Source organism: Zootermopsis nevadensis, unplaced genomic scaffold (assembly GCF_977971745.1).
Source record: "Zootermopsis nevadensis isolate Lab colony 2312 unplaced genomic scaffold, Znev_1.0 Znev_ptg000028l, whole genome shotgun sequence".
In the NCBI taxonomy this organism is placed as follows: Eukaryota; Metazoa; Arthropoda; class Insecta; order Blattodea; family Termopsidae; genus Zootermopsis; species Zootermopsis nevadensis.
In genome coordinates, this window is record NW_028259160.1 from 9,278,593 (window position 1) to 9,304,154 (window position 25,562).

General features: G+C 37.5%; 3 protein-coding genes across 5 annotated transcripts in view; 2 read left to right on the plus strand and 1 right to left on the minus strand.

The window, feature by feature from the left end:
• Positions 1-19,129, plus strand: part of LOC147872343 (uncharacterized) — a 271,681-nt gene extending 252,552 nt beyond the window's left edge. For 2 of the 3 annotated variants that reach the window (XR_015537338.1, XR_015537339.1), the window contains exons 3-4: positions 7,176-7,351; positions 8,323-8,644. Coding sequence is in view for 1 of the 3 variants with exons in the window: in XM_087356818.1 (XP_087212944.1) it covers positions 16,649-16,782; positions 19,047-19,064 (152 nt within the window). In the remaining 2 variants the exon portion in view is untranslated. Of the gene's footprint in view, positions 1-7,175; positions 7,352-8,322; positions 8,645-16,648; positions 16,783-19,046 lie in introns of those variants that run through there. The other variant, XM_087356818.1, reaches the window with a different exon arrangement.
• On the minus strand, positions 1,581-18,867 carry IntS2 (integrator complex subunit 2). Its single transcript, XM_022077909.2, has 18 exons — positions 18,473-18,867; positions 17,978-18,116; positions 17,020-17,242; positions 15,358-15,488; positions 15,078-15,251; positions 14,607-14,776; positions 14,062-14,259; positions 13,582-13,696; positions 12,093-12,310; positions 10,334-10,572; positions 9,266-9,484; positions 8,657-8,800; positions 8,260-8,412; positions 7,982-8,156; positions 7,111-7,336; positions 6,302-6,412; positions 5,034-5,247; positions 1,581-3,680 (listed from the first exon to the last, which is right to left on the minus strand). The coding sequence occupies exons 1-18, from the start codon at positions 18,754-18,756 to the stop codon at positions 3,379-3,381; spliced, it is 3,435 nt and encodes a 1,144-aa protein (XP_021933601.1). The 5' UTR covers positions 18,757-18,867; the 3' UTR covers positions 1,581-3,378.
• On the plus strand, positions 18,973-25,105 carry LOC110836580 (leucine-rich repeat-containing protein 47). The gene is made up of 6 exons (XM_022077910.2): positions 18,973-19,924; positions 20,581-20,783; positions 21,796-21,960; positions 22,629-22,867; positions 23,278-23,377; positions 24,120-25,105. The coding sequence occupies exons 1-6, from the start codon at positions 19,297-19,299 to the stop codon at positions 24,396-24,398; spliced, it is 1,614 nt and encodes a 537-aa protein (XP_021933602.1). The 5' UTR covers positions 18,973-19,296; the 3' UTR covers positions 24,399-25,105.
• Positions 25,106-25,562: the final 457 nt, after the last annotated feature.

Below are 25,562 nucleotides of genomic sequence, written 5' to 3' on the forward strand. Positions count from 1 at the left end.
ATTGTAGGATTTTAGTTTCTCACTGTGGTGAGTGTGAATATCGCTGTCTTCTGGGTTGTAGCGCCGTGTAATCTGGCGATCACCTTGATTATGGAGGCAGAAATCACCTCTGAAACGTCGATAAACTTCTACCTGAGTACAACCCAGCAGACAGCCATGTTATGAATCTTAATTATCCGTAATTTAGATGCTACCAGGCAATATTCCCGAATCAAAGCCTGTTACTTGCTTCAGATTGATGGTTTGTGTATCGCGCTGGAACGGGGAGCGAATGAATACAAAATTCCATCGATAAGCCACTTAGAAATAGCTGACTCGGGACTTGTCATATCTAGGGGGATAATACGAGCATGGATTTTAGGTTCAGCAAAGTAGCATCTCGTTGTTTTCCTAAGCCTTTCATCAAAGGACCGTCACTTTTACGTGTCTCTTCACCACATCGCTGTACCTTTCAAACCAAGTCCTCGGTATCGTCCATTGGCTACACGTTTCGATCATCGGGTTCGTGTATATTTAGATTCAAGTGATTCACTGCACAATCAACAGAAATATACTACAATTGTGTAAATGTGAATGAATTTTGAAAAAAAAATATTATGTGACGATGCGAACTTTATTCAACTGGCTTATAATAGGCCTACAGTCCAGTGGTGAGAGTTCGGAGTCTATAATAATAAGGAATTTCTCATCAAATAAATAAGCACGATAGGCGTTGATTTGTCATTAGGCAGTGTCTCGGTTACGTGGTTAAATTATTCAGTCATCAGTTAAGTTTGTTACTTAACTGTTACAATTTACGTACGCAAATAACTGAATATTGCAGCCTACATTTCTCAGTAAGGTTTAGTCCAGATCATATCAGCCTGTAAGTGCGAATTACTTGAGAATTGAACACTTTTTGAGACATGGAAAAGACTATACAGAGGTATAATGACTGCTGCTTCACTCAAATATGCACAACCAGGTAAAGGAAGTAGACCTACTTATGAACTGTTCGTCCCATTAAGAATATGCCCGAGTTAAAAGTTTTGAAGAAAGACATTTTGTTGGTACGAAAATTACGTTTAAATTGAATAAAAGGGCAACATAATTATCTGGTTTTATCACAACCCCTTTCGCATTGATAAAGCAGACCGGCATGCTACTGGACTGACTATAACTACACTCCTCACACTGCGTGATCTTTAAGGTTGAGGGTATTTCAATGCCATCTGTTACCAATTATTTGAAATCATCAAATGTAGATGGCTCTAGTTGAGTCATTTTCCATTTCATTTTTCTCCCGTCGCGACGGTGTTTTTCAAATAGCAATTTGCAGAGGTGTTCTTGAAGATCTTGTTTACTGTCCTGCGCATAAATATGTCCGTGTATGTTTTAATTGTGAAGTGTAATCTCTGGACCATGACATCAAGTAGTAACTGTACATTCTCACTTCCCTGGGAACCTCAAATCTGGATTTTTAACTTTGTTCTATCAGGGGCTGTTGGGAGAATTCAATGCCGATTCACTTCGCAAAAATCTAAATTTATACATATTCTCAAAAGCGGACCAAAGTTTAAAAAATACGCACATGCCATAAATGTAGCTCAAATACGCAACTTTATTTCAAAACTGCAACATGTATAGAATATTTTATTAAATGCCCAGAGATCAACACAGACATGTGGGAAGATGATCATGAATGTGGTTCATCATGCAGCCAATAGAAGAAGCAGTTGTCATATACAGGCTGCAGGTTGAATCAGTATGACAGCAGTAATTTATACCCATTACTGCTACTAACAATTAAACTTGTTCTGCGTGGGAGGAACCAAGGGTGGAACAAGAGTTGCGAGTTCTTAGTACTTCAATTGGGTCCGCAGTGGCCGAGCGGTCTAAGGCGTGGGCCTTGGGCTGCTTGGTCGCTGGGACCGTGGGTTCAAATCCCACTCAAGCCATGGATGTTCTTCTGTGTTGTGTTGTCCTGTGTACAGGTAAAGGCCTTGCGACGGGCCGATCCCTCGTCCAAGGAGTCCTACCGAATGTCGATAGATCGAGCTAACGAAGAGTTGGGACCCGCAGTGCTCTGGCACTTGAAGAACGGGTTGTCCAAGTATCCCCAGTAGTAATTCAATTAACTGACTAATTCTTAGGTCACTGCTTGCTGCTGTATCAGATACAGAATTTTATATTGACAAAAGAAATGGCAAAATGATAGTCGCAAAAAAATTTTAAGATGGGTTTGCAGCCAATGGGAGATGTTAAAAACAACTAATAAATCTATTGCAGAACTCCCAAGAATTTTTCCAAAATGGTGATAGTGTTCCCACCTCAGAAGTTCATAAAACAGGCATGCTGGTATTATGAATTGTAGGGAGTTAAAGTACGGCTTCTTCTCCAAAGGTATTATGTCGTCTATACTAAGTTTTACAGAAATTAGGAATCGGTGCCTGCAATTTTTAACAGTGGATGCAATACAGTGAAAGGTTTGATTTATATATGAACACATCCAAGACCAAAGCAATGGTATTCTCAACATTACCGAGAAATATGGCAATAAGAACCAATGGCAACATTGTCGAACAAGTGACTTCTCTTAAATATCTGGGCACCATAGTGAACCAGAACTGTGACGTCAAAAAAGAAATAAGATCAAGAATCGAACAAGCCAGAAAAACCTTCGTTGACATGAGGAGGTTTTTCGTTAGATTCGAACTGTCTAGAACTGAGGATTCGAACGCTGATATGTTATGTTTTTTCTACATTTCTCTATGGATGCGAGAGCTGGACTCTTGATTCTCCCATGGAGAAAAGGATCGAAGCATCCAAAATGTATTTATATCGACATATACTACGAATACCCTGGGTGCAAAAAGTCTCTAACATCGAAGTTCTCAAATGCGTGAATAAGCAAAAGGAACTATTGCTTGCCATTAAGGAAAGAAAGGTCCAGTATTTGGGCCATATCATGAGAGGAGTACATTATGAGATCTTAAGACTGATCATCGAGGGAAAAATCCAAGGAAAAAGATCTGTCGGTAAACCCCAAAACTCCTGGATAAAAGACCTAAGAAGATGGTTCGGACGCACCTCAATAGACATCTTTCGAGAGGCAGTCTCAAGGACAATGTTCGCCATGTGGATCACCAACCTTCGTTCGGAGATGGCGCAATAAGAAGAATGATACATATGCATGTGGCTAACAGGGCTTGGTTAGGCAGTAGCAGGATTATCAGTTTTCTGTCTTCCCTAAGAGGAGTGAACAAGGAAGGAGGAGTACTGCTAGGATCAAGGATAATAAGAGGTTTTATATTAACACACAAGTATGACTAAACTATCTACAATAGTGATTTCACAGGCAATTCAGTCTGAGAAGAAGACACTGGTATGTACAAATAACTAGTAGATCTTCACTTTAAGCACTGCCCTGGAAAGAATATCTGCAAATGTATCCTGTATCTTAAGGCAGAGAATATGGTTATCGGCAGCACTTATTTTGCTATCACTGTTTCTTCCAGTAATGGACGACTGCACCGAACCATCTTGCCGGGCAGTAAGTGATGCCTCTGACATGCATACACGTCCCAGTTGCATCAGCAGAGAAACCACGTCATCTACTAAAGGAGGGAACGCCTCACAGATACGTACTAGCGCAGGCAAGCATGGGCCAAACAGCTCCGAACGACTCCAGCTGGGGAGAACTGAAATTATAAAAAGAACACGAAGATCACTGGAATGTGGTGAAGTGCAGTAAGATCCTCGAATTACGCGGCTTTCATCAGTACGAGAAATGAGATATGAAAAGAATGAATAAGAATTTCTAATATCTGTCCACAAGTCTGCCACATTTTTTCTCAAGAAGAATAGGCTGACGATACAGAGCTATGAATAAGTCTGAAGCCTGTGTAATGAACCAAGAAGACTCTATTAATGATAATAAAAGAAAAGACAGCATGAAAATTAATTTCACAGACGTTCTGGTGTTTACACTTCAAGCCTCAAATCCCGTTTTTAATTTGTGTTAATATCATCATGTCAGTGGAGACAAAAACTTGGCATGAGGATGTGAAAGTGATTAACATTATTGCTGATAATATTCAGAGGAAGTACAGGTAGCCCTCGATTTACGCTGGGGATGTGTTCCTGGACGAACTGGCGTAAATGGATTCGGCGTAAATTGGAACTCTTTTATAATGTAAATCAATGGGAAGTCAATGGCATGCGTTCCCGGCACCCAAACATTGACGAGTAATACAATGGCATTACATTTAAAGATCTGAAATAACGTAAATAAAATAAAGGGAGTTTAAAAAAATAAGTTTTATACACTTACAATAGGCAATTCGTTGGTCCCCGCGATTGACTGCGATTCTTTCACCTGACTGATGTGTGCAGTCATCTCTGCTGTTATGTGATAGTTGCATTCATGAAAGACGCCAACCTATAGAAAATCGCGTAGTAAAAATAACCCCGGTACCTCCGCAGAGGTTAAATTAGTCCTTTGAAAGTTTAAAGCGCCAGGAATTAAATTGCATAAGAGCAAACTCGCATATGCAAAAGTTTGTGTTTCACAAACAGCTTTTACCGATTCATCGATCTCATTGGAGCAAATTCATGTTAGCGAGAATTCAAGAATTACGATTTAGTATAAGAAGCAGTACGAGAAACATTGTAAAACGTTATAAATAATAGTCATTTTTTTTCTTCACTTTTTGACTTGCTGGTTTCAAAACCGGCGTTATTCTAAATCAGCGCAAATTGAGGGCTACCTGTACTTGCAATATGTAACAACTTAGGAAATTTACTGTAAGATGTAACAATTCTCTGTCATCAGGGCGATTCATCAGCCTGATGACGGAGGCAGTATGACCTCTGAAACATTGGTAAACATCAACCAGAATACACAGCACAACAACCCAGAAGACAGAAATCTTCATACTCACCACTGTGAAAACCCAAAATCTTACATGAATGAAAAATATTTAAAATAAATACTATCAGACCATGCAGGAACTGGTCTTGATACTGAGACACAGACACACAAAGGAACCTACCACCAAGTAATGTAGAGAGAGTGTTGATTGCGAGGCGAGCAACACTGAGAGACTTGGGGAGTGCATACTGCACTGCTAGGTGAGACACGAGATCCACAGCAAACACCTGCTTCTCAAGAGATGGCTGGCTCAGCAGCTCAGGGATGAAGTCCAGACAGATGTGCATAGAAGGGATGCCTGGTGCTGTTACAGGAAGCAGTTCTCGAGGATAACCCTGTATAACACCACCCACAACGTCTTCCAACTTGGTACTCTACAAAGTGCACCTCATTCTTTTATTATAACACTGCATACCAGTGGTATTCAACCTGGGGTACGCGAAGACATCTTACGGGGTACGTGAAATTTAAAAATATATATATTATTTTATGATAAACACTGAATAATCAGTAATGTAATTTATTTAATTTATTTTAGATGTAGATTATATACTATGTATAACTTGAATTATACACCAACAACTTTGGGGGAACAAAGTTGAAGAGAAATTTTATCTGGGGGTATGCGAACAAAAAAGTTTGAATACCACTGCTGTTTACTGTCTCACTTACAGATATCAGTTATCATAAGTGAATATGGGATTTAAACCCCCCTATTACAGGACTGTCAGCCAGACTTGCACCCTGTAGTTAATGGAAAGTTTGACAACACATAAGATGTGACAATTTTTTTTAAAAAATGTACATATGATCTACTCGTCTTAACGTGACCTTCTTTGCAATACAGTGTATTTACAAAATTTATTTTAATTTCTTCTGGGACCCTCTGAACATTAATCTAATGGTGACTTCATGATTAGTATGCAAAGGGTACTAGGTTTATTCAGAGTTGTTTCAACAAGAAAAAGTTAACAAAATTGAATAAAAACTGTCAATATAATGACAAACATCTCAAGACAGAACTATGTCCAACTCTTAAAATAATATGTTTATAAAGTAGTTCTCAGACAACAGACAGTGTTGTTGATGTTTGTCTTCTGAGTAGTAATATCATGTGTACTTGTAAGTCGATACCACCATTTTGGAGGAACATACTGCTTCCATTTTCAGATAATGGCATTATAACCCAGAAGACCAACATCAACATTCTCACTGCTGTGAGGACCTCAAATTTCATACATGTTGCAATGAATTTATCCATTCTTAGAAACATTTATAATACTCTAACAAATACAATTTCCTGAACTGGAATATACAGTTCCATTTATAATTGAATTAGGATAATGGATGATGTCCAAAAAGTTTATTTCATATACGTCCTCTGCTTACCTGGAAGTGAACCAGTTTTGCTAGAGAAGGGTCTGCAATAAACACCTGATGCAGGAATGAGCACACGAGGCTGCGAACCTCACGCAGGGCCCATAACTGCCCTGGTTTCTCCTACATAAACAAAAGATCATTAATGAAAGCCAACTGCCAAAAATTACTTCATACAAATGAGTTTGATTCTTAATTTCCTCACAGCTATTGTATATGATATGAAACACTGCAGTCCGCGTGCATATATTATCGGTTCTCCAGTTGGTGAAACCTCGAAGTGCTGCGCTCCACATAATGGGATTTACAAAGATGTCTTTATTTCTCTCATCATCGCATTTCCCATCAACTTCTTCATCTTTGATTTTCAACCTAGTAATATTCATTTTTAGTAAAGAGTAAAGGGGTCCGCAGTGGCCGAGCGGTATGAGGCGTGGGCCTTGTGCCGCTTGGTCGCTGGGACCGTGGGTTCAAATCTGTAATTTCTATGGCTCAACTATACCTATGTTCACTAGATTTGGCACATTTCCCTACTCCCTAAACATAAATTGGCTTTTAAGGGGGAAAGGATTTGACAATATTAGTGGCATCACTCAACATATACCACAAGACCTACAAGCCATTGTGAAAGAAGAATTTTAGACGTGTCTCCATAAATGGCTGGAGCAACAAATATACTCTGTATTCAAACTAAAACATATCATTTTGGAGATAGTTCAATTAGTTTCGTCAAGTATTGTTGTTTTATTATTATAAATTCTAATCCAAATGTTTCAATCAGACCTCATCTAAATAAATCAGTTACAGAGCTCCATACATACCCTGTCCTCATCAGTCTCAAGACATGCCTCCAATAGTATCTGCACTGACACACTTTCTTGTGTAGCCACAAGAGCCACACGCAGTTCTTCTCTCTCTGCCTCATTAGTAAGCTGACCAGTACGCTCCACTAGAGGGCGATCTTGCAAGTGACGTGACAGTTGACTGCGGGATGCAGCCAAGGACGCTTCTAGTACACGCAGTACAACACTTAATGCAGCTGCACACCTATCAAAACAATTGGTAAAAGAAAAGTAGTACTTGTGGGTTATCGGGACACAAAACGGGGGAGTCAAATATCTATCATATTTAGCTGAGTTCATGTGGCGGTGTACAAATGATAATGGCAATATTTTTAAAACAATTCTAAAATCTATAACTGAATTTTGGCCTCCGGAGACAGGTAGTAACAAAAATTAACATCTCATGCATATCAAAATAATATATAATTATTTGTCATTTATTGAAATAAAATATAATGACTTTCAAGTATATATCATTTATCCACACACATTAACCTGATCTAAGCTAAGCTAAGCTAACCTAACCTATTTTTAAAGCGATGTGTCCCGATAACCCACAAGTACCGAAAATGTTCACTGCTCATTAAATTCTGATCTGAGCCAGACTTGTAGGCACCACAGACGGCCTTAAGGTTACACAGTGACTCTTACTTTACTGGTCGTTTCCAAGCAGTCTTCATCCTAAAGCTTTCATGGCAACCTCTTAGGCCATTAGTCATGTCAAGTTGTCAAAAGAAATTAACATTTTTTAAACCACCTCTTTCCCCATCATTAGACATCTGACCCAAGCTAGTTTCAAACATGAAGCAGGTTTATAATTAGACATTCTACTCTAATAAAAGAGACTAACCTGAACACCCGAGTGTCACATCGCAGTACCTGAAGTGGATCCAGTACAATATTCTCCTGCGTAAGGAACACATTCTTCACAGCAGCCGATTCATACAGCACAGCATTAATGGACATAACCCACAGACAGCGAGGTAACACTGTGTTCAGTCGCAGCCACACTTGTTTATATAGCTCTGCAATACAGTAGATAAGAACTCAAGTAATTTGAGTACGCTGAACATGCCAAAACAACATTTTCATAATCTAGTAACTTCAAGTATCGTGCTTTACTTATACCTTGTATGTAACGAGGCACTCTATCGTCAAGCATACATTTGAAGAACTTTATGATTGTTTCAGCATATGGCCATACATCAGTCGCAGGCATCGATAGGAGCTGACGCAATAGACGGCCTGTTCTTGACGGACACGACTGCATATGACTGAATGCTGGGGGGAACAGAAAAACTATAAACATCTTAAGTACAATGTCGCTTCTAAAGACAAAACATCAGTACACCAATAACTAAATAATGCATCCCAAAATAGTGTTAAATTTTCTTGGTACAGTACTTCTCATGAGCAAACATAATTATTAAGTGCTGTTCTTGTTCAGAAACAATTTCTGGTCACTAAAAATACAGCTGCATCACGAATAAAAACAATGTACAAACAATTTCAAGCTTTATACTACCTTCTATGATGGCTGCTTCACTAACAGGTGCCTGTTCGGGTTGGCTCCCCACTTCTATCACCATGCCCTCTTCCAGCCAATCATCAACTAGTGAAAGATGAGGGAAGTGCATTGCGAGCAGTCGAAGCAATGGCGAGAATAATCCTACAACAGAATTTCATACAGCCAAAATACAGTTTAATATTATTAGTGAACACAATCAATGTCTACTGAAGTTTAACATTTTTTTATATCTGACTGGTATATGAGAGAAAATTAATTTAAAATCTTTCATGCAGCTTATGAAATGTATTTATTATATACCTAAACTTCAGATATGAGGTTTAAAATCACATAAATGTGGTAATAGTGACATTTTAGCATCTGTCATTCAGTGATTTGATGTTTGGTAGTGGAAAACATAATTTTGTTTGTATCTTTCAGGTATAAATTCTGATTACACATGGGGAAAATATTACCACTTATGTCAAGAAAGTTGTCACTTAGATAACATACAATAAAATCTCCATCTGAATAAATTATAATTTCCATATAGTTATATTTATAAAGTATATATACAACTGCTATGTAAAGAAATGCCACATATTTAATGCAAAAATAAGCACAGACCTGCATAGCTCTGTTGGTCCTTCTGTGCCTGCTGCAGAAGATATTTAATGGGTAACTCTGACAAAAATTCTGTTGAATAACTCTTCACCTTCCGACCTGCTTGTACATAACTGTGTGTGTTTGCCAGCCTCACATCTTCATACAGCAGAAGATAATACAACAGGAGTAGTTGTGATGTCAGGGATGGTGAGGACACATCTGCCAGAAACTCCTCAGTGTCTACAGTAACACAAATTGCATTAGCCTTTAATCTGCTGCCATGTCAAGTTCAGCAATGGCAGTAAATTAAAATGTTTATTAACATGTCTAATATAGCAAAGAATAATGATTTAAAGAAAAATTCATTTAACTGGTGCTATAGTTAAGATACTAATAAAAAAATAATCTGTGGCGTAACAGTCCTCTGAGAGCCAAAGCCGACTAGCTGGCTGCTGGCCTCACGTTCACATGCCTAAGCAGAGGTGGATGAACATCCAACCAAATATAAGGTGACGTGTGGTCAGCATGACGAACCCCCAGCCGTTGCTAGTTTCCATGACCAGATTACGCTACCCATTGTAGCTCCCCAATTTCCTCACGATGCTGGGTTGGCACAGTCAAAAATCTCATGAGAAATTTCTTTCCCCGAGACTCGAACCAGCGCGCATTCTGTATCACTGGTCCGAAGCATGATGTCTCAGACCGCGCGGGACATAGTCAAGATACATTCTGACTAAATGGTGCAGCAAAGGATAAAACCAATGATTCCTTTAAAGACCACAAGTAATTTTGTCTGTGACTGGTTACATTCACACTGAGAGCCCACTGCTATATTCAAACCTTGGTTCATTCTGACTGTCACTAACAAGCAACATAGGTCAGTATGCTGCCAATCAACACCTACTATCCATTGTAACTCTATGGAGCAGAGTTCTTCTTGAAAAGCTAATAGTCAATCAGTAGTCAAAAATTTCCCTGACTTTTATGAAACATAAGGCCCATTACACAGTTAAATCCAGTCCATACTGTTACACCCTATTCCTCAATCCATTTTAATATTATATTAAAGAAGTTAGGGAAACAAATTACCTGTGTCTTTGTCTTCTGAAGACATCACAGCTACAACTGGACCTGAACGCTGTTTCTTGCCATCAAACTGAGCACCAAATACTGAGTTTTGGAATACACGTCTAATCTCATCCTCACTCATTGGCCGGTTTGTATGCTCTTGAGGAGCTTTTGGACTAGGAACCAAGACGGAGTTGACATACACCTCTACAAGAGCTGGCAGTACAGGGTGCAAAGGAGGCACACTGCTACAGATCTGCCTACATTAATGACAAAAATTTATTTAGCCTCAGTTCCTTAAGAGACGGACCAAATATCTGATACAGAACACTTGAGTATTTATACATTTGCCATATCTTGCCAAATAAAACACATTTAACCATTCAACAATTCACAAAATCATGATTTCACTATTCTCACATTCTGCATCAATTTTCTCTATGTAATTATGAAGGAAACTGAATGTACAAGAAATGGCTTTGGAATATGGCTGTGCATTCAAGGTTATATTTAACTTCAAGCCTAAAAATATATTTATTCAGTTACTTTATGACTCCTATTAACCACTGGTGTTACACAACATCCAGTGAATTACAGTTAAGTACTACAAATAAAGACAGTGACTTTGGGATTGGATGACAGAGGAAGTTTGTGGCCTGTAAGGCATTCATCTGGAGATACCAAGGACCATCACAACTATACAGGTAAACCTCAATTTGCGCCGATTCAGAATAACACCGCTTTTGAAACCGGCAAGTCAAAAAGTGATAAAAATATATTTTACTATTATTTATAATGTTTCATAATGTTTCTCATACTGATTCTTATACTAAATCGTAATTCTTACATCGCTGATTTTGAATAAAAATTATAAATACAGTTACCTCTGCACTCATTGCTAAGTAGTTGCGAGATAATCTCCCAAAAATCCACCAACATTTCGCAACAGTCACGTGAGCATTGGTTACTCTTCATGGTGAGTCATTTGCGTTCAGCCTGATAAGGGAGTAAGGAAAAATATGCTCAGTTCGCTTCTTATTGACACATTGAATGTGCTGAAAACTGTATGCTAAATGTGTTTGTGTTGTTGTTCGACCACTATTCTGCAGTAGTAACTGTTTTATATTTATAAATTGTAGAAGAGCCACCATGTCTGGTAAGAGAAGTGAATGTGTTGCTAAAAAGTTGCGTAGGTCTATTGTGTTAGAAGATAAGATGGACGTAATTCGTAGAATAGGTGGTGATACCCGTCGTAATGTGTGCAGAAGTATGAAGTTGCCTCCTTCAACTGTGACTACAATAATGAAAAATTCATATAAAATAAAACAGTCAATCAACAGGCTACAAGAGTAAGTGCAACGCAAGTGAGTTATAGCAGAAGTAAACTTTTAGAAAGAATGAAGAAATTACTGTTGCTATGGGTGGATGTCATGAATCGAAAAAACATTCCCTTGACTGAAATTACTATCACAGATAAGGCAAAGTCAATTTTTGAGGAACTTATGTCATCAATGTTTGTGTGCCCGGAACGCATGTCATTGACTTACCATTGATTTACATTATAAAAAGAGTTTCAATTTACGCCGATTCCATTTACGCCGGTTTGTCCAGGAACATATCCCCAGTGTAAATCGAGGTTTACCTGTTCTTATGTCATATGCCTACTCCAGCTTAGCATGCAGCAGTGTGCAACAAGTTGCAAATGTGATAAAAAAACTATGATGTGTATAACCAAAATAGTAAGATAGTCAAGGAAAGTAAATTGGTGAAACCAAATCACCTATATATCCAGTCCTTTATGGGGACCCTGTGTTTGGTGAAGGCACGACTTTTGAGTAACTGGTGGATACAATGGACAGGCAGGAAGCCTGGAATGTTGGCATTGAGATTTGCTGTGACTGGAACCTTCACAGCATGTGATGTCACTACTTGTTCTGTAAAGATTTCCTGTGTGAAAATTTGCTTCATTCTTGTCATATTGTTTGGTCGGATGGGAACCTGTTCAAACAATCGTAAATAAATTCCAAAATCAGAAAAAAAATATGATCTTGCAGTCCATTAATCACATGAAATTATTCTGTAATGGATAAGGTATTTTTTTTCCCAGAATCACTTACCTACTTTGATCACTTTCAATTGAAAATAATATAAACCAAATGTCATGCTTGTACAAATAGAATTCCAAGAAGGTTAAAAAAGACAATTCTTTTTCTGCACCAAAAACCTTCAATCATATGTAGTCCTTAAGAGTGTCTATTAAAATCTGTCAAGTGTATGGAGAAAGACTCATGAATGGATGAATCAATTCTGAGAAATTGTAAACTGGATAATTTTATTAAATATTGTCAAACTAATTTAATTTTCACTTAAATCAGACAGTTATGAAAATGACTTTACATAAGGGCACAAAAAAAATCTGTAAAGAGAAATCCATTTCCTGAAACCCTCTACTTTTGCCGAGTGGAAAAAGCAGATTCTGGAAACTGCTGGCAAGGTGACAGGTACAATCATGCAGGGGTTGAACACCAGTAACTCCAGATGGCTCTGACATCACTGGCACCATTTGGAAAGGTCAAATTCCAGTATATGTGTCAGCACTACAATGATATGCTTACATTTCCTAGTTTTTTAAACTAAAAATAAATAAATAGCCTATAGCTAAGAACAAATTTTAAAATAAAAGAACCACTACTCTCTGAAAACATAAGATACTGTACAATATTTAAGAAAGCCTGGAACTTAAAACAATATAAAATTCATTTAACATATATACCTGATTTCTTTGAGTCAGCAGTATGACGGTTTTCATCAGGTGGTCCTCCATAGTTCCAAATTACAATAAATTAAAACAACACACAAAGTCCCCACTTAATGGTACCTGCACCTTGTCGTGGTGGTGGGGCTCGAGTACCTCAGTGACCCCAAGAGCTATGCTGGCGGTAGCATAGCTACTGGTAGGGCCTCCCTAGCCAGATTGGTCGAGGGAGAGAGGTCAGACTAAGACAGGTACCCTGGTCCTCCAGGTTGGGGGTTGGTCGCAGGGCTAACAACCTTGCACCATAAAAAGGAAGATGTCTCCAAACCTCAATCAAAGCCTCGGACAGTATTGACCTAACAATAAGACCGAATGGAAGAGGAGAATTGAGGAGGCCATGGACCGAATACGGACCGGAGAGCCATAGACGAAGAAGAAGAAGATGCAAAGTATCTGAGATTGCCATGTGCAAAATTGTGGCAAACTCAAACAATGGTATGTAAATTACACTTACCTTCATTCCCAGAGTAGAGCACACCAGTTCACAGATTGCACTTAGTTGGTTGCTATGGAAGTGAATTGCCATCAGCAGTAGCATCTCACCAAATGATGCAGTCACACCGCTTGCACTACACAAAGAATATACTCATCAACAGGTTACAATACACAAGACATAACTGACAACTCTGATGTAAATATTTATCATTACAATAATTTTGTTCTTTTAACAGTATATGTCATATTGTATATAAATAAGCCTTGTTTGAGAGTGACAGTTTTGAAGAGTTATGCTGTAATGAAAGAAATATGGAAACCTCATTTTGGGTAAGAGATTAGAATAACAGCTTTCTTTGTACTGAAGAAAAATCAGAAAATATATCAGCTCTTATCAAAGGCATGCTGGCAGGTGTAGCATTTTTGGGCCCTGAATAAAAAAACCAGATCATCTGTAAATGATGCACCATGTGACAGAAAACTATACCAACTATACCACCTTTCAAAATAGGCTTCCTCTCGTACAAGCCACTGGACCCACTCAACACTGCGTTTCTCATGTTCCTGCTGTCCAATGAGGGAAGGACATGCAATGAGCATACATAACCCCAAAGAAACAAAACGAACTCCAGCAGGAGAGGGTGGTGGATGTGAAGTCAGCAGTTGCACAATCAATGAAACTTCATCTTCCTGGAACCTACAGGATAAAGAAATTGGAATGACTCAGCTTATCTTAAGAATAAAATCCAAGCCAAAAATTATATTTCTGAGCCACACTAGCCAAAACATATCACCATTTTATTTGAAGACAACAACAAACTTTGAAGAAATATCTTATCATTATTACTGCATCAAAACTTATTTCATACAAATTTGTGGTAGTCACTGAGTTATACTTATCATCTATATATATTTTTAATATGAGCTGTTTCAAACCAAACAGGTATCAGATCCTAAAATAGAGGTGCTGATATATCTCTCTATACTCTTCCTATTTAACAGGAGTTAATTTCTGTGCACAGGAGCTTAAAATAAATAACTCACTTTATCCCTGCAATGCCACGGAGAGCACAGTACAAACGTAACAGTGCTGAAGCTTGTACAACACAAGAATCTGGCAAATGACTGTCCATTGAGAATAGTATGATGGACTGCAGGCGCCGCAGAAGTTCTTCTCTCAACAGCTGAAGAGCTGTGTGAGACTCCCACTTCCTCTGAAACATAAAAAATTATAATCAAGATGCTCCATAAAAACAGGAACTCATATTTTCACTTGGAAGTAAAATGTATTCCTGAATTTAATTATGTCGTGAAGTTACAAGATATTGAATTTACTACTCTCACCACTGAGCATTGGACAGTAGTGATACATGTTAAAATTCTGTTTACATATTTGCTGAACACAAAATATCATACTGAATATAAAATTAATGTATTTTAACAGGCATTTCATTTAAAAGTAATAATGTAAAAATGCTTGTTATAAATTAATTCCTTAAAATTAATCTCACATACCTTTTGTCCATTTCGAACAAACATGGCGAACCAATTTCGGACTTGCTGGTCATTACCAAGCAGCAAGCCAGAGACAAAGGCTACCATATCTCCCTCAGCATCAGCTCCAAGAGTGCGACCTGCATGATCTAGACTCAGCGTGATGGCCAATGCTGGCATGCGGCAAAGTTCTACCTGTAAATAAACTTACAACTGCACTGCTACTCCAATCAAACATAAGATTCTTTCATGATAATATTTGGATCACTGCTAAATGAGCATAAAGTAATCAAGCACATACGCATTTTGCTCGGATGGCAAGTGCCTGGACTGGATTCATCTGACACAGCATACTGAGAGCCTGCATGCGGATCCGTCCACCGACATTGTCTTCCTCCTGTCTCTCTCCATTTGCAATTAAACTTGTACACACTAAAACAAACAACAAAAGAATCTGCTTATAAAGATCATTTTATATACAGGCATTAACTGTTAACATAACTTACATATTGAGGAATTCAATATGTAAGTTACAGTCTTAACAACATTCAGTGTCTATGTCTGCAAAGGTGTATGAATCCATCCTGAAGTCAGGGCACACACACAGTAGAATCCAATACTCCCAGTAACAGAATAATGAAGAATGACACATCATCAGAGGAAACTTATGTTTACTTCTTTCAATGCCAATCTCCAAAGACCACATGTATGGAAAAGGTGACATGAATTTTATATATTATTTGCAAGTACTATGTAATATTAAAATATGAAGGCCTTGCTATTTCCTGCCTCACTTGACACAGTTTTTACCTTTATCATTTAAGCAAAGCTGCATTAACAGCATTTCAAAATGGAAAATATGTCTCACATGAAGTAACGCACTAACCAATACCATCAATCTTGGCACTATATGCAGTAACCCATTATGCAATATTAACAACCCTCAAATATGAGGCATTATAAACGGCCACAATTACATACATGTTCTGGTCAGTCTCAACTTTTTGGTCACTTAAAGGGAACAATTGAAAAAGTTCACACTGCACTGAAATTGTCCTGAACCTTAAGCATACTGGCACAAGACTCTAATTCCAAGAAGTCCAGGTTCCCTGACTTAACACTGGCAAGTTCATAATAATTTCTCCAACATAGAAAAGGCCTTAAATAATTAAATACTTGGTATAACAAATTCCCACTCTTTATGTTTGACATACAGAAATCTTCTCTGTATCAAAATGCATTTGTTTGTACACAGTTCACAGTAAGCAACCCAACATATCCATATTACTTTTGCAAACGGCCTGGATGGCAAAGTGAGAAATGTGACTGGCTATGTGCTGGATAAACAGGGTTCAATTCATGACAGGAGCCGCATCATCTTGCAGCATGAACCATCCACCTAACCAATGGTACCGTTGACAATTTTTGCAAGGATAAAACAGCCAGAACATGAACTCAACCACTTACCTCCTTCCATTTGTGAGGTTAAGAATGCATGGAGCTTTACCACTGCTCTTTCTTTATGCCTGCATGCTGTGATGTATAGGAACAGGGACAATGTAGCCACTGTGCTTTGTTTCTTATGTTGCCAGGTATAGCCTATGACAACATTTCCTGGTCTCTGCTAACAAATCTAGAAACCATTTCTGAGATGGCAGCAAACCGATTCTGTTACAGAAGTTTGCACAAATCTGTGAGCTTGGACCTTCAGCACATACCAGTTCAGGTAAGCTAGTATTGCCTTATCTAAATACATCAGGCCAAGCACACTATCATTCACAGTTGACATCAAGGTTGATGTTTGCAGACATCACAGTAACCACAGATAATGGACAGTGTCCAACATTGTGTCGCTATAATGAATAGTCACAAACCTTCACAGAATCAATAAAAGAAAACTAAAAACACAGGCGCATTATAAGAAATAATAATATTAATAAATCAAAAAAAAAGTAGGGCTCACCCTCTCTGAAACAGTCAGGTGAGTTGGCAGCAATCCAGCAGATGATCTCAGGGCCATGTTTCACATGAAGCAGCGTTTCTACAACATCCTGTATGCTTAGTACTGCTGGAAGCTCCGCCAAGGCAATGCAGATCACATCACATATCTCCTCCACATACACCTTGTTGTCAAACAGATCTGACTGCTTTATGTAGAAGTCCTGTCCCCGCTGTTGTTCATGGATCTGTAACAAACTAGGCATGTCAGTGTGACATCATACAACATCTGTTTGTATTTCAGCATATGAAAAATCAAGGATATACTTAAATTTGCATGCCAAGTAAATACCATGTTAGAATCAATAAACTTGTATTATCAGTCCTCCTATGCATACTAATAAGTGTCGTAATTTCTCTCATTATCAGCAAGATGCTTCTAAGTCAACATTTCAGTAGATAATTAATAGTAGTCATGGTAATACTCAGAAATGTGCATATTCAGTTCTTTGCTCACATACATCACTGTGTGAAATTACTATAAGGTAAGGAATTGTGATGCCACACTAAACAGGATAAGACATACTGTAATGTCAAATGAAAATAGAAATGGAAACACATGATTCAGAATATCTCTGAATTACAGATGCATTAAGTACATTACTCGATGTCACAAATCTGGGTCAAGGGTCAGCAATTGTTCCAAAAACTAATAATCACATATGTAAAAAAATTACAAAATGCCAGTGCTAAGATTTTTCTCTTGGGCCAATGTTCAGACCTGCTCTGGAACCCATCCAGCCTCCTATCCAATAGGGCTCTTCCCCATAAGTTAAAATCATTTAGGCATGAAGCTGTTCACTTGCCTCCATTTACTGCTGAGATTAAGACTGTATCAAGCCATACATCCATTCTCCACATAGTGCTTAATTAAGAACAGTGACCTTTACCTATGCTTCTAAGTCTTAGCTACTTCCCTTTACCTGTGATGAAATAAATAGTAACTCGCTAAGGACAAGGCGTAACCTGCGAGTTGAATCACTTCGTTCAAACTCCAAAGCAAGACCATTCTGTAGTGACTGGATAAGAATACTCTCAGATTGAGAACTGCCTAGCTTCTGCCTAGAAAGAATTAAAATTATAAATAAAACATTAATCACAGTCAGTAATAGACATGCGGAGTAAGATGTATAACGGGAGATACAAACATTCCTACAAATTACTTTTGAAATATTGTTTGTAAGTCAACAATTGTAGTGGTACAAAACTTTGAGGTTATATGCAACAGACTTAACATGGACAGAATTGGAACTAAAGTTCTTCAACCAAAAATAATTTTAGTATCAACAGTTGGTGACATATTTACACTTGTAGGTAATAAAAAATTTGGCTCATGTAGGATTCGATCTAATGAAGCACCAAGGCATGCAGCAGAAGTTGTTACTTTTGCATTACTCCGCGCTTCGCCCTCAGTTTACCTTAGCTGCTGTTCCTTCTTCACATCGCTTTCCAGAGCATGGAAATCGATTGATAGAAGAGCAACAATTGAGTTGACGAGTTCAATTCCCGACAATAAAGTCAATATTTCCTTCCTCCCTTCAGCACATTCCCTGGTGTTGTCTAGGGGAGATATGAGACTCATTCGAACAAGGCATGGCAGAATCGGGCGAATTTCTTTGGGTGTGCATTTTGATAATTCAGAAATGTCGACGTTTTGAATAGCTTTAAACACTCTAGGCGCCACAACAAAGTTAAAGTTCATGTTGCCGAGTGAAAGCTGGCACAACACTACTATCTTGCGTTAGGTTCAATCCGTGGTATTATCTTGTCTATACTAAGATTAACGCCGTACATTTCGCACATTGCTGTTATTCATGTGAAACTCACACGTCTAACCGCTGTTATTTTTGATGTTACCCCTATTACTTCGAAATTACATAGACATGTATTTGAGATAGAATCGAGTAGTGTCGATTCGTGGGCCCTAGAGATTGATTCCCAAGACCTTGGAATCGGTTTAAAATATATAAATTACATTAAGTTTGGTTTCAGGTGATTATCGTAATTTGATCTGCTCCACATAAAGCTTGCCGTCACGCACAAGAAAGTCCTGCAGGTCATGTGAATGCATTTATTTTATACAGTTCATTTAGACCAAACAACGATATGTCAGCGTTATGGAGCTGTAACTTATTTTGATACTGAAGTGCAGCAGAGCAATATAAAAGTGAATGACGAAAGATTTAGAAGAGGAATATAGTTGTCATAGATAAGGAAGGAGAGTCATCTGTGTCGTCTAACGATGTCTTCTCAGGACACGTGGCCTGAAATTTTGAGTGCTAAAAGTGAAAATAAACATGAATTAAACCTTTCTGGAGCAGCAGTGTCAAATAAAATACAAGAAGATGGCCTGGACGAGACACTGTATACATTGTCCAGTCTTAATTACTTGTGTATTAGCCACACATGCCTAGATGTGTTGGCTGAAGGCATTGGTAACCTAACAAATTTGACAAATCTTGTTTTGCATTCGAATAAAATCTGGAAGTTACCTGCCAGTTTAGGAAAACTAATAAACCTCAAAATGCTCGATCTCTCTCGAAATGAACTGGAAACTATTCCGAATGAGATCACAAAATTGTTGCAGTTGTCAACATTAAATTTAGCCTCCAATAAGTTAAGTCTGTTCCCATGTATGCTTCAGAATACAAAGCTTAGCATTTTGGATCTTTCCGGAAACCAGTTCGAAGAGTTTCCTGACATATGTTACCCAGATCTGTTACATCTGGCCGAAGTGAAGTTGAATGGTAATAAACTGAAGAATGTACCACCAGCTGTGAAGGAACTAAGTTCATTGAAAGTACTTGATCTTGGAGACAATGACCTCTCAGATGTACCTGGTGAAATTGCAGACATAAACAAATTGAAAGGTAATTTATATGAGAACATATATTAATATGTATCAAATATTAAGGACATTATTTTAAGTTGGGTGGTATTGCAATATGTTGGACATGTTTTACAAACACATTAAAGAGATTTGTGTCTGGAGAGACTAAGCAGTAGCTGGAAATGGCTGCATGAACTCTTAATGTTTTACCACATTTAGGTTCTGTACAGAAACAGTGGCATGAAGGAAGGTTGCTTCGTGGTGAGATGTGCTTCACACATACAGATTTCCAGCAAGTTTTCTGGTCATCTGGGACCCATCTGGTAGACATGTTTTTGAATTAAACATGCTCTTAAATAATTATTTTCACTGATCCATTAATTGTTTCAACCTTGTCACCAGTTTTATCCACTGCTAGATACTGAATGCATGCAGCAAAAAATGTAAGGCTACTCATACTAGGTCTTGTAATTTTATTTCAAGCACAGGAATACAATTTTGAGTTCTAGAACTTATTGTGTACTTATCATAGATTCTTCATATTCTTGGTACTAATAGTGTAAGCAAATTAATGATGTGCAGATTTCTTTAACTTTTCAATTCACAAATTTTACAAACTATAATAGTTCTCACAGTTCATTCATCATTTTCAACCATTGGGTGCATGGTTCTAACTGTGGAATGCATTCTTTGCAGAGCTAAACCTGAAGGGAAACAAGCTAAGTGACAAGCGTCTGTTGAAGTTAGTTGACCAGTGTCGCTCGAAGCAAGTGCTGGACTATGTGAGGCAACACTGCCCTCGCTCCAGTACTGGGAAAGATGCCCCAGCTGCTGGAAAGGGGAAGAAGAGCAAGAAGGGAAAGAAAGAGCATGCAGATAATGAACACTTGCAAGAGAATGTGAGTAACTCAGTGGATCAATTGCCTTCACTTACAGGCAGAAGCTGCTGTAAAATGAATCATTTATAAGTATTATTTGGTAGATTTAGGCATGTTTTACAACAGTGTATGGGTACCTGTTAGCTTTTGTATGCATGTATGTCCACCTGCTCTTTGTGAATGAATTTTGATTAAATTTGGCACATGCAATTGTAAAATATAATATAAATTAATTTCATTTAAATTATACATCATAGATTAACATCTTATAGGGAGAAAAAAGTATGTTAGTAAACATGTTTATATATATATATTAAGAAACTTAACATATTTAAACATGGTAGCCATTAGTGAGAGATGACTTTATGTACACACACACACACACACTTTCATGCAGGATGTCCCAGGAGGAGGTGCATAAACTGATGGTGTTCAGGGTCCTTGAAACTCGAGAGGTGGAGATGTCTTATTTCACAACTGTTACAAATGTTTGTAAATCTGCAAACTGTGAACTTTTAAATCCATGACTTTAAATCTACAATAAATATTCTGGCTATGCTAAATGCCAAATTCAAATGTTTGTTTGCACATAGTAACATACATTGTTTTAAAGGGTGCTAAAATTTGTTCCTTGTGTAACATGAAGATACAGGGAAATTAACTGATTTGATAAAGAGTCAGAATACCACACAGCTGCTTGTGAAAGATATCAAAATGCAATAAAAATAAAATTCCAGGTTATGTGAATGCAGGAATTTTTAGAAGCCAGGATAGTGACTGGGTGCTTACTGGACAACTGAGATTTGATTCTGAGGAGGACAAAGGGTTTTTCTCTTCATAGTTAAGTTCAGAAAGGCTCTGGAGCTTACCCATACTCCTGTGAAGTGAATGGAGTATGAAGCCAATTGTTTGTCTCCCATTGCATGCATATGTGGCATTGTGCTTACACACAGGACAACTTTGTCCTATTAGAACAAATATCTTTCCTTCTGTAACTGTAGTGTGCTTTTGTTTGTTTTGTATCTTACAACAGGCAGAGAACCTGTGCCATAAACTGCACGTGAATCATGCATTGGAATCAACACTGTCCATCACAGTAGAAGAATCTGTGAAGGTTGTGAGACAGCATATTGTCTGCTGCATCATCTCAGACATCAGTTTTGTACAGCATACATTCAAGAAATTTATCCAGCTCCAGGTAATCTTTTAATAATGTTATAGATAATACTTATTTGCTGTTAACTATAATATCTGCAGTTCTTGGAATATTTATTTTCTTTTAGAAAAAATACAATCATAGTGTTGTGTGTTTCTTCCACCTGATATCTTTAAAATCCATAGAACATTGCTGATATTTAGTGTATTTGATGCAGTGAAAGAATTAACCCCAAAGTCTAAATTATCATGAAATCAATGGTCCATGTTTGTGAAATTGAGTTTTTTCCCCCAGCTTTACATGAGTTGTATGATATACATCTGTTGTGAAATATGTTTCTATATCTTGCATCAGTGTTAGATTGGAGGAGGGTGGGGGAGAGAAAAATAAAAAAGATCAAAAGTTTAGTAGCAGTTGCTGTTTTCTGTTCCAGCCCTTTCCATCTTTATTAGAATGCTGTAGTTTAAGACAAAGTTATGCCAGTTTTAATAAATAATTTTTATGAAACTCTGGGACTATATACATGTTAAGGAATGTGAAGTTTCTTCTTGTCTCACTGTCACTGTTTTATAAATGTCCAAGTTCCTTTCCATGTTCTTTCTTTTTTAATTTGCAGTATATAGTAAGAATAAAATTCAAAGTCATCATTGGGAATATTCTAGTAGTTCTGATCTATACCATAGTTAAAATTTGTCTGTCTTGTTTTGCAGACAAAGCTACATGACACAGTATGTGAGAAGCGTAATGCTGCAACAATAGCAACACATGACATGGCTTCACTGTGTCCTGGTAACATTGTCTACACTGCCTATCCTCCAAGTGAGATTAAGATATGTCCATTGGGAAAAGCAAAACACGTTACAGGTTCTGAGTTATTTGCTCAGCTTCAGAGAGAAGCAGATGAACTTCGTAAAGAGAAGAAGAGGAATGTTTACTCTGGCATCCACAAGTGAGGATACATGTTAATAATTTAAATATGTGTCAGTAGGTTTTAAGATTTTGAAATCAGTTAGATCAAGAAGAAATTAGGATCCGCTGACATTAAATTGTCATTGTATATTTTCAAGTGGTAATTGTCATGGGCAGATTTTTCATCATTTGTCAGTGTCTGAACAACACAGAGTGTAATTTATTTGTTAAGGCAAGTGTTACAAGGTAACTAAGACAAAGAAGAACACAAATTGAAGTCTAATTCAGTGCAATAACAATAGTCACATTATATTTGAAGGAACTGAAAGTTTGAAGAAGGCATTATTGTCCAAAGTTCCTTAATTTATGCTGAGATTTATTGTACTCACATATTTTTAGATGTTTTGAAATATATGCAGATTGAGATAAAATATAATTGTTCTGTTATAGGTATTTGTTTTTGCTGAAAGGAAAGCCTGTTTATCCATGTCTCATGAATGGAGGACATGCTATCTCCTTGCCACCAATTACTAATAGCGACTCTACCAAGGTTAGTTTCATCCCAGTTATTCTATTCTTATAATTTAATCTTTCGGCAGTTTTGTAAGTTGGTTGTAAAGCTTCAGATAAAATTGCAATAATATGTGAAACATGTTCCTTATTTGAGCAAGTTTCAAGTCCTGCTGAAGCATTCCTTCAAACATAAAATCCTTTGTCATCAAAGGCAGAGCATTTATATTAAACATGTCAGCTGGGTTAGCCTAGCTGTCACTTTGACAAATGAAAAATAAAAAGTGTTCTGTTTTACTTTCATGGTTCAGTGGTGCACCATATACTGGAACACCGCAGAACAGATTGTATAAAATGTGTCAGTAGTCAGTTGCAGCCAGCCAGGCAGGTATTTACAGTGCCATGACCTTGCTGCAAAGAAAAGGAAGGAGGCTCAGAAGCAAACAGCTGTTACCAATTTAAAAAAAAACTGTTATTTACAGATTTACATAATGTTAAGTATTATTTCTATTTTTGTGAGGTTTTCTTAGTTGATGTCATATTGCATTTTCTTTGTAATTTAATAATATTACAAGTTTAGTTGATACTACCCTCATCTTTTTCATTGGTATTCCATATTATCTGACATTTTCAGTTATCCAATTGTCCTTTAGTTCTGTTTAGGTTGGATAACTGGGACTCTATTGTATGTTGATTATGAACTGTTGTGTTGGATCAGCCATGCAAATATTGCAGCATATTTTAAGTGTAGCCTCGTGTTAAAACATTTTTATTTTTGATAGATTTCAGAAAAAACAAAGGACATATTTGTGGAGGTAACAAGTGCAGCATCGCAAAATGTATGTCGACGCGTGTTGGACACCCTGCTGCATGAAACATTGCTGCTAGGTATTAGCTACAGTGAGCCTCCAAGTGAGGGCACCACCTTGCAGTCAGCATACCACACTCTTACAGTACAGCAGGTCAGAGTAATTGGTAGTGATGGTATACTTAAAGTTGTATACCCATCCAGGACTGACCTAATCTTTGAAGACAACTCCATATCAGTTATTCGTGAATGAGCAGTGGTGCAAATATGATGCTATTTGTTGTCTCATTACTGTGAAGTAATTTGTCATAAGCAGCTGAGGAAAGTTAACTATAGTCAGTTGCATCATTACAGAATGCTCATAACTTCTCAGTACAACTTCATGTGATCATTACTGAAGTTTTTCTGGGTTCCCTTTGAGTAACTACATTAGACTTATTCATACAAAGACTTTGCTGTCTTTTTGTTTGTAAAATTTATCTTGGCATATACATGACTATGACTGTAACTCTGTCATCTATGGGGAGGGATGTACTTTAAACTTCTGATGATATAGCTAACAGTGTAGAATCATAAACATTATCAAATTGCTTTTATTGAGATTTTGCATAAGTTTGTGGGTAATTTGTTTCAAAATACAGAGTTCCATTACAATAAGTAAAAATTTGGTCTGCTGATAAATGTAAGTCAGATGAGTACAATGGAATCTTGTAATAATCTTTCTTTCCCGTAGTATTTATATTCTGTGGTTCCATTGAAATCCCATGGTAAGTGTAATTATTTCTGTCATACTTTGATTCTCAGTTATATTTTGTGACCATTTGGTTTTTAATGTTTTATATATCTGTTCTCTTCACTGTGTTCTGTTTTTAGTGTTTCCATATTATTTGGTCTGCCTAGGGCATCATCCAGCACAGTGTTATTGTGTGAATAAATTACTTACAAGTTTCCATTTTTTAATACCCTGTATTAATAATTGTGATTACCCATGTCATGTATCAGATGTATTCTGTTTGCATTTTACCTTCATTTTAATGTTACACTTTTGAAACATGTCACATGGAGTTTTACAGTTGTTAGACCCCACTCTTGTTTCAATGTACATATGAGGATGCGTGTGTTATGATACCCCAATCACGGAAGTGACTAGTTGTAGGCTGGGTGACGAGGGTTCTCTTCATCAGTGTATCCAGGACAGGTATAGGGCCTACCCAGCCACCTGGCCAATTGGTACTGAGGTTAAACATGTCTGGATCATGAATATGACCACACATCTCTATCTGCTGCCAAGGTCTCCATGTCACCAATAAGCTTTCATGGCACAGTGCTGCAGAATAGGTAATTTTTAGCAATTACTTATTTTCATGTATTCTCATATATTTTTATCACACTGTACTCTCTATTATTAGTAACAAGT

Excerpts from the sequence above, each read along its gene's own strand:
- IntS2 (XM_022077909.2), bottom strand. The coding sequence starts at position 18,756 with ATGAACTTTAACTTTGTTGTGGCGCCTAGAGTGTTTAAAGCTATTCAA. Across the intron at positions 17,243-17,977 it reads TACTATTTATTTCATCACAG|ATCCATGAACAACAGCGGGG; the intron begins GTAAAGGGAAGT and ends AGTTTGTTACAG. Across the intron at positions 8,801-9,265 it reads GGACCAACAGAGCTATGCAG|GATTATTCTCGCCATTGCTT; the intron begins GTCTGTGCTTAT and ends ATTCTGTTGTAG.
- LOC110836580 (XM_022077910.2), top strand. The coding sequence starts at position 19,297 with ATGTCTTCTCAGGACACGTGGCCTGAAATTTTGAGTGCTAAAAGTGAA. Across the intron at positions 21,961-22,628 it reads AGAAATTTATCCAGCTCCAG|ACAAAGCTACATGACACAGT; the intron begins GTAATCTTTTAA and ends CTTGTTTTGCAG. Across the intron at positions 23,378-24,119 it reads CTAATAGCGACTCTACCAAG|ATTTCAGAAAAAACAAAGGA; the intron begins GTTAGTTTCATC and ends TATTTTTGATAG.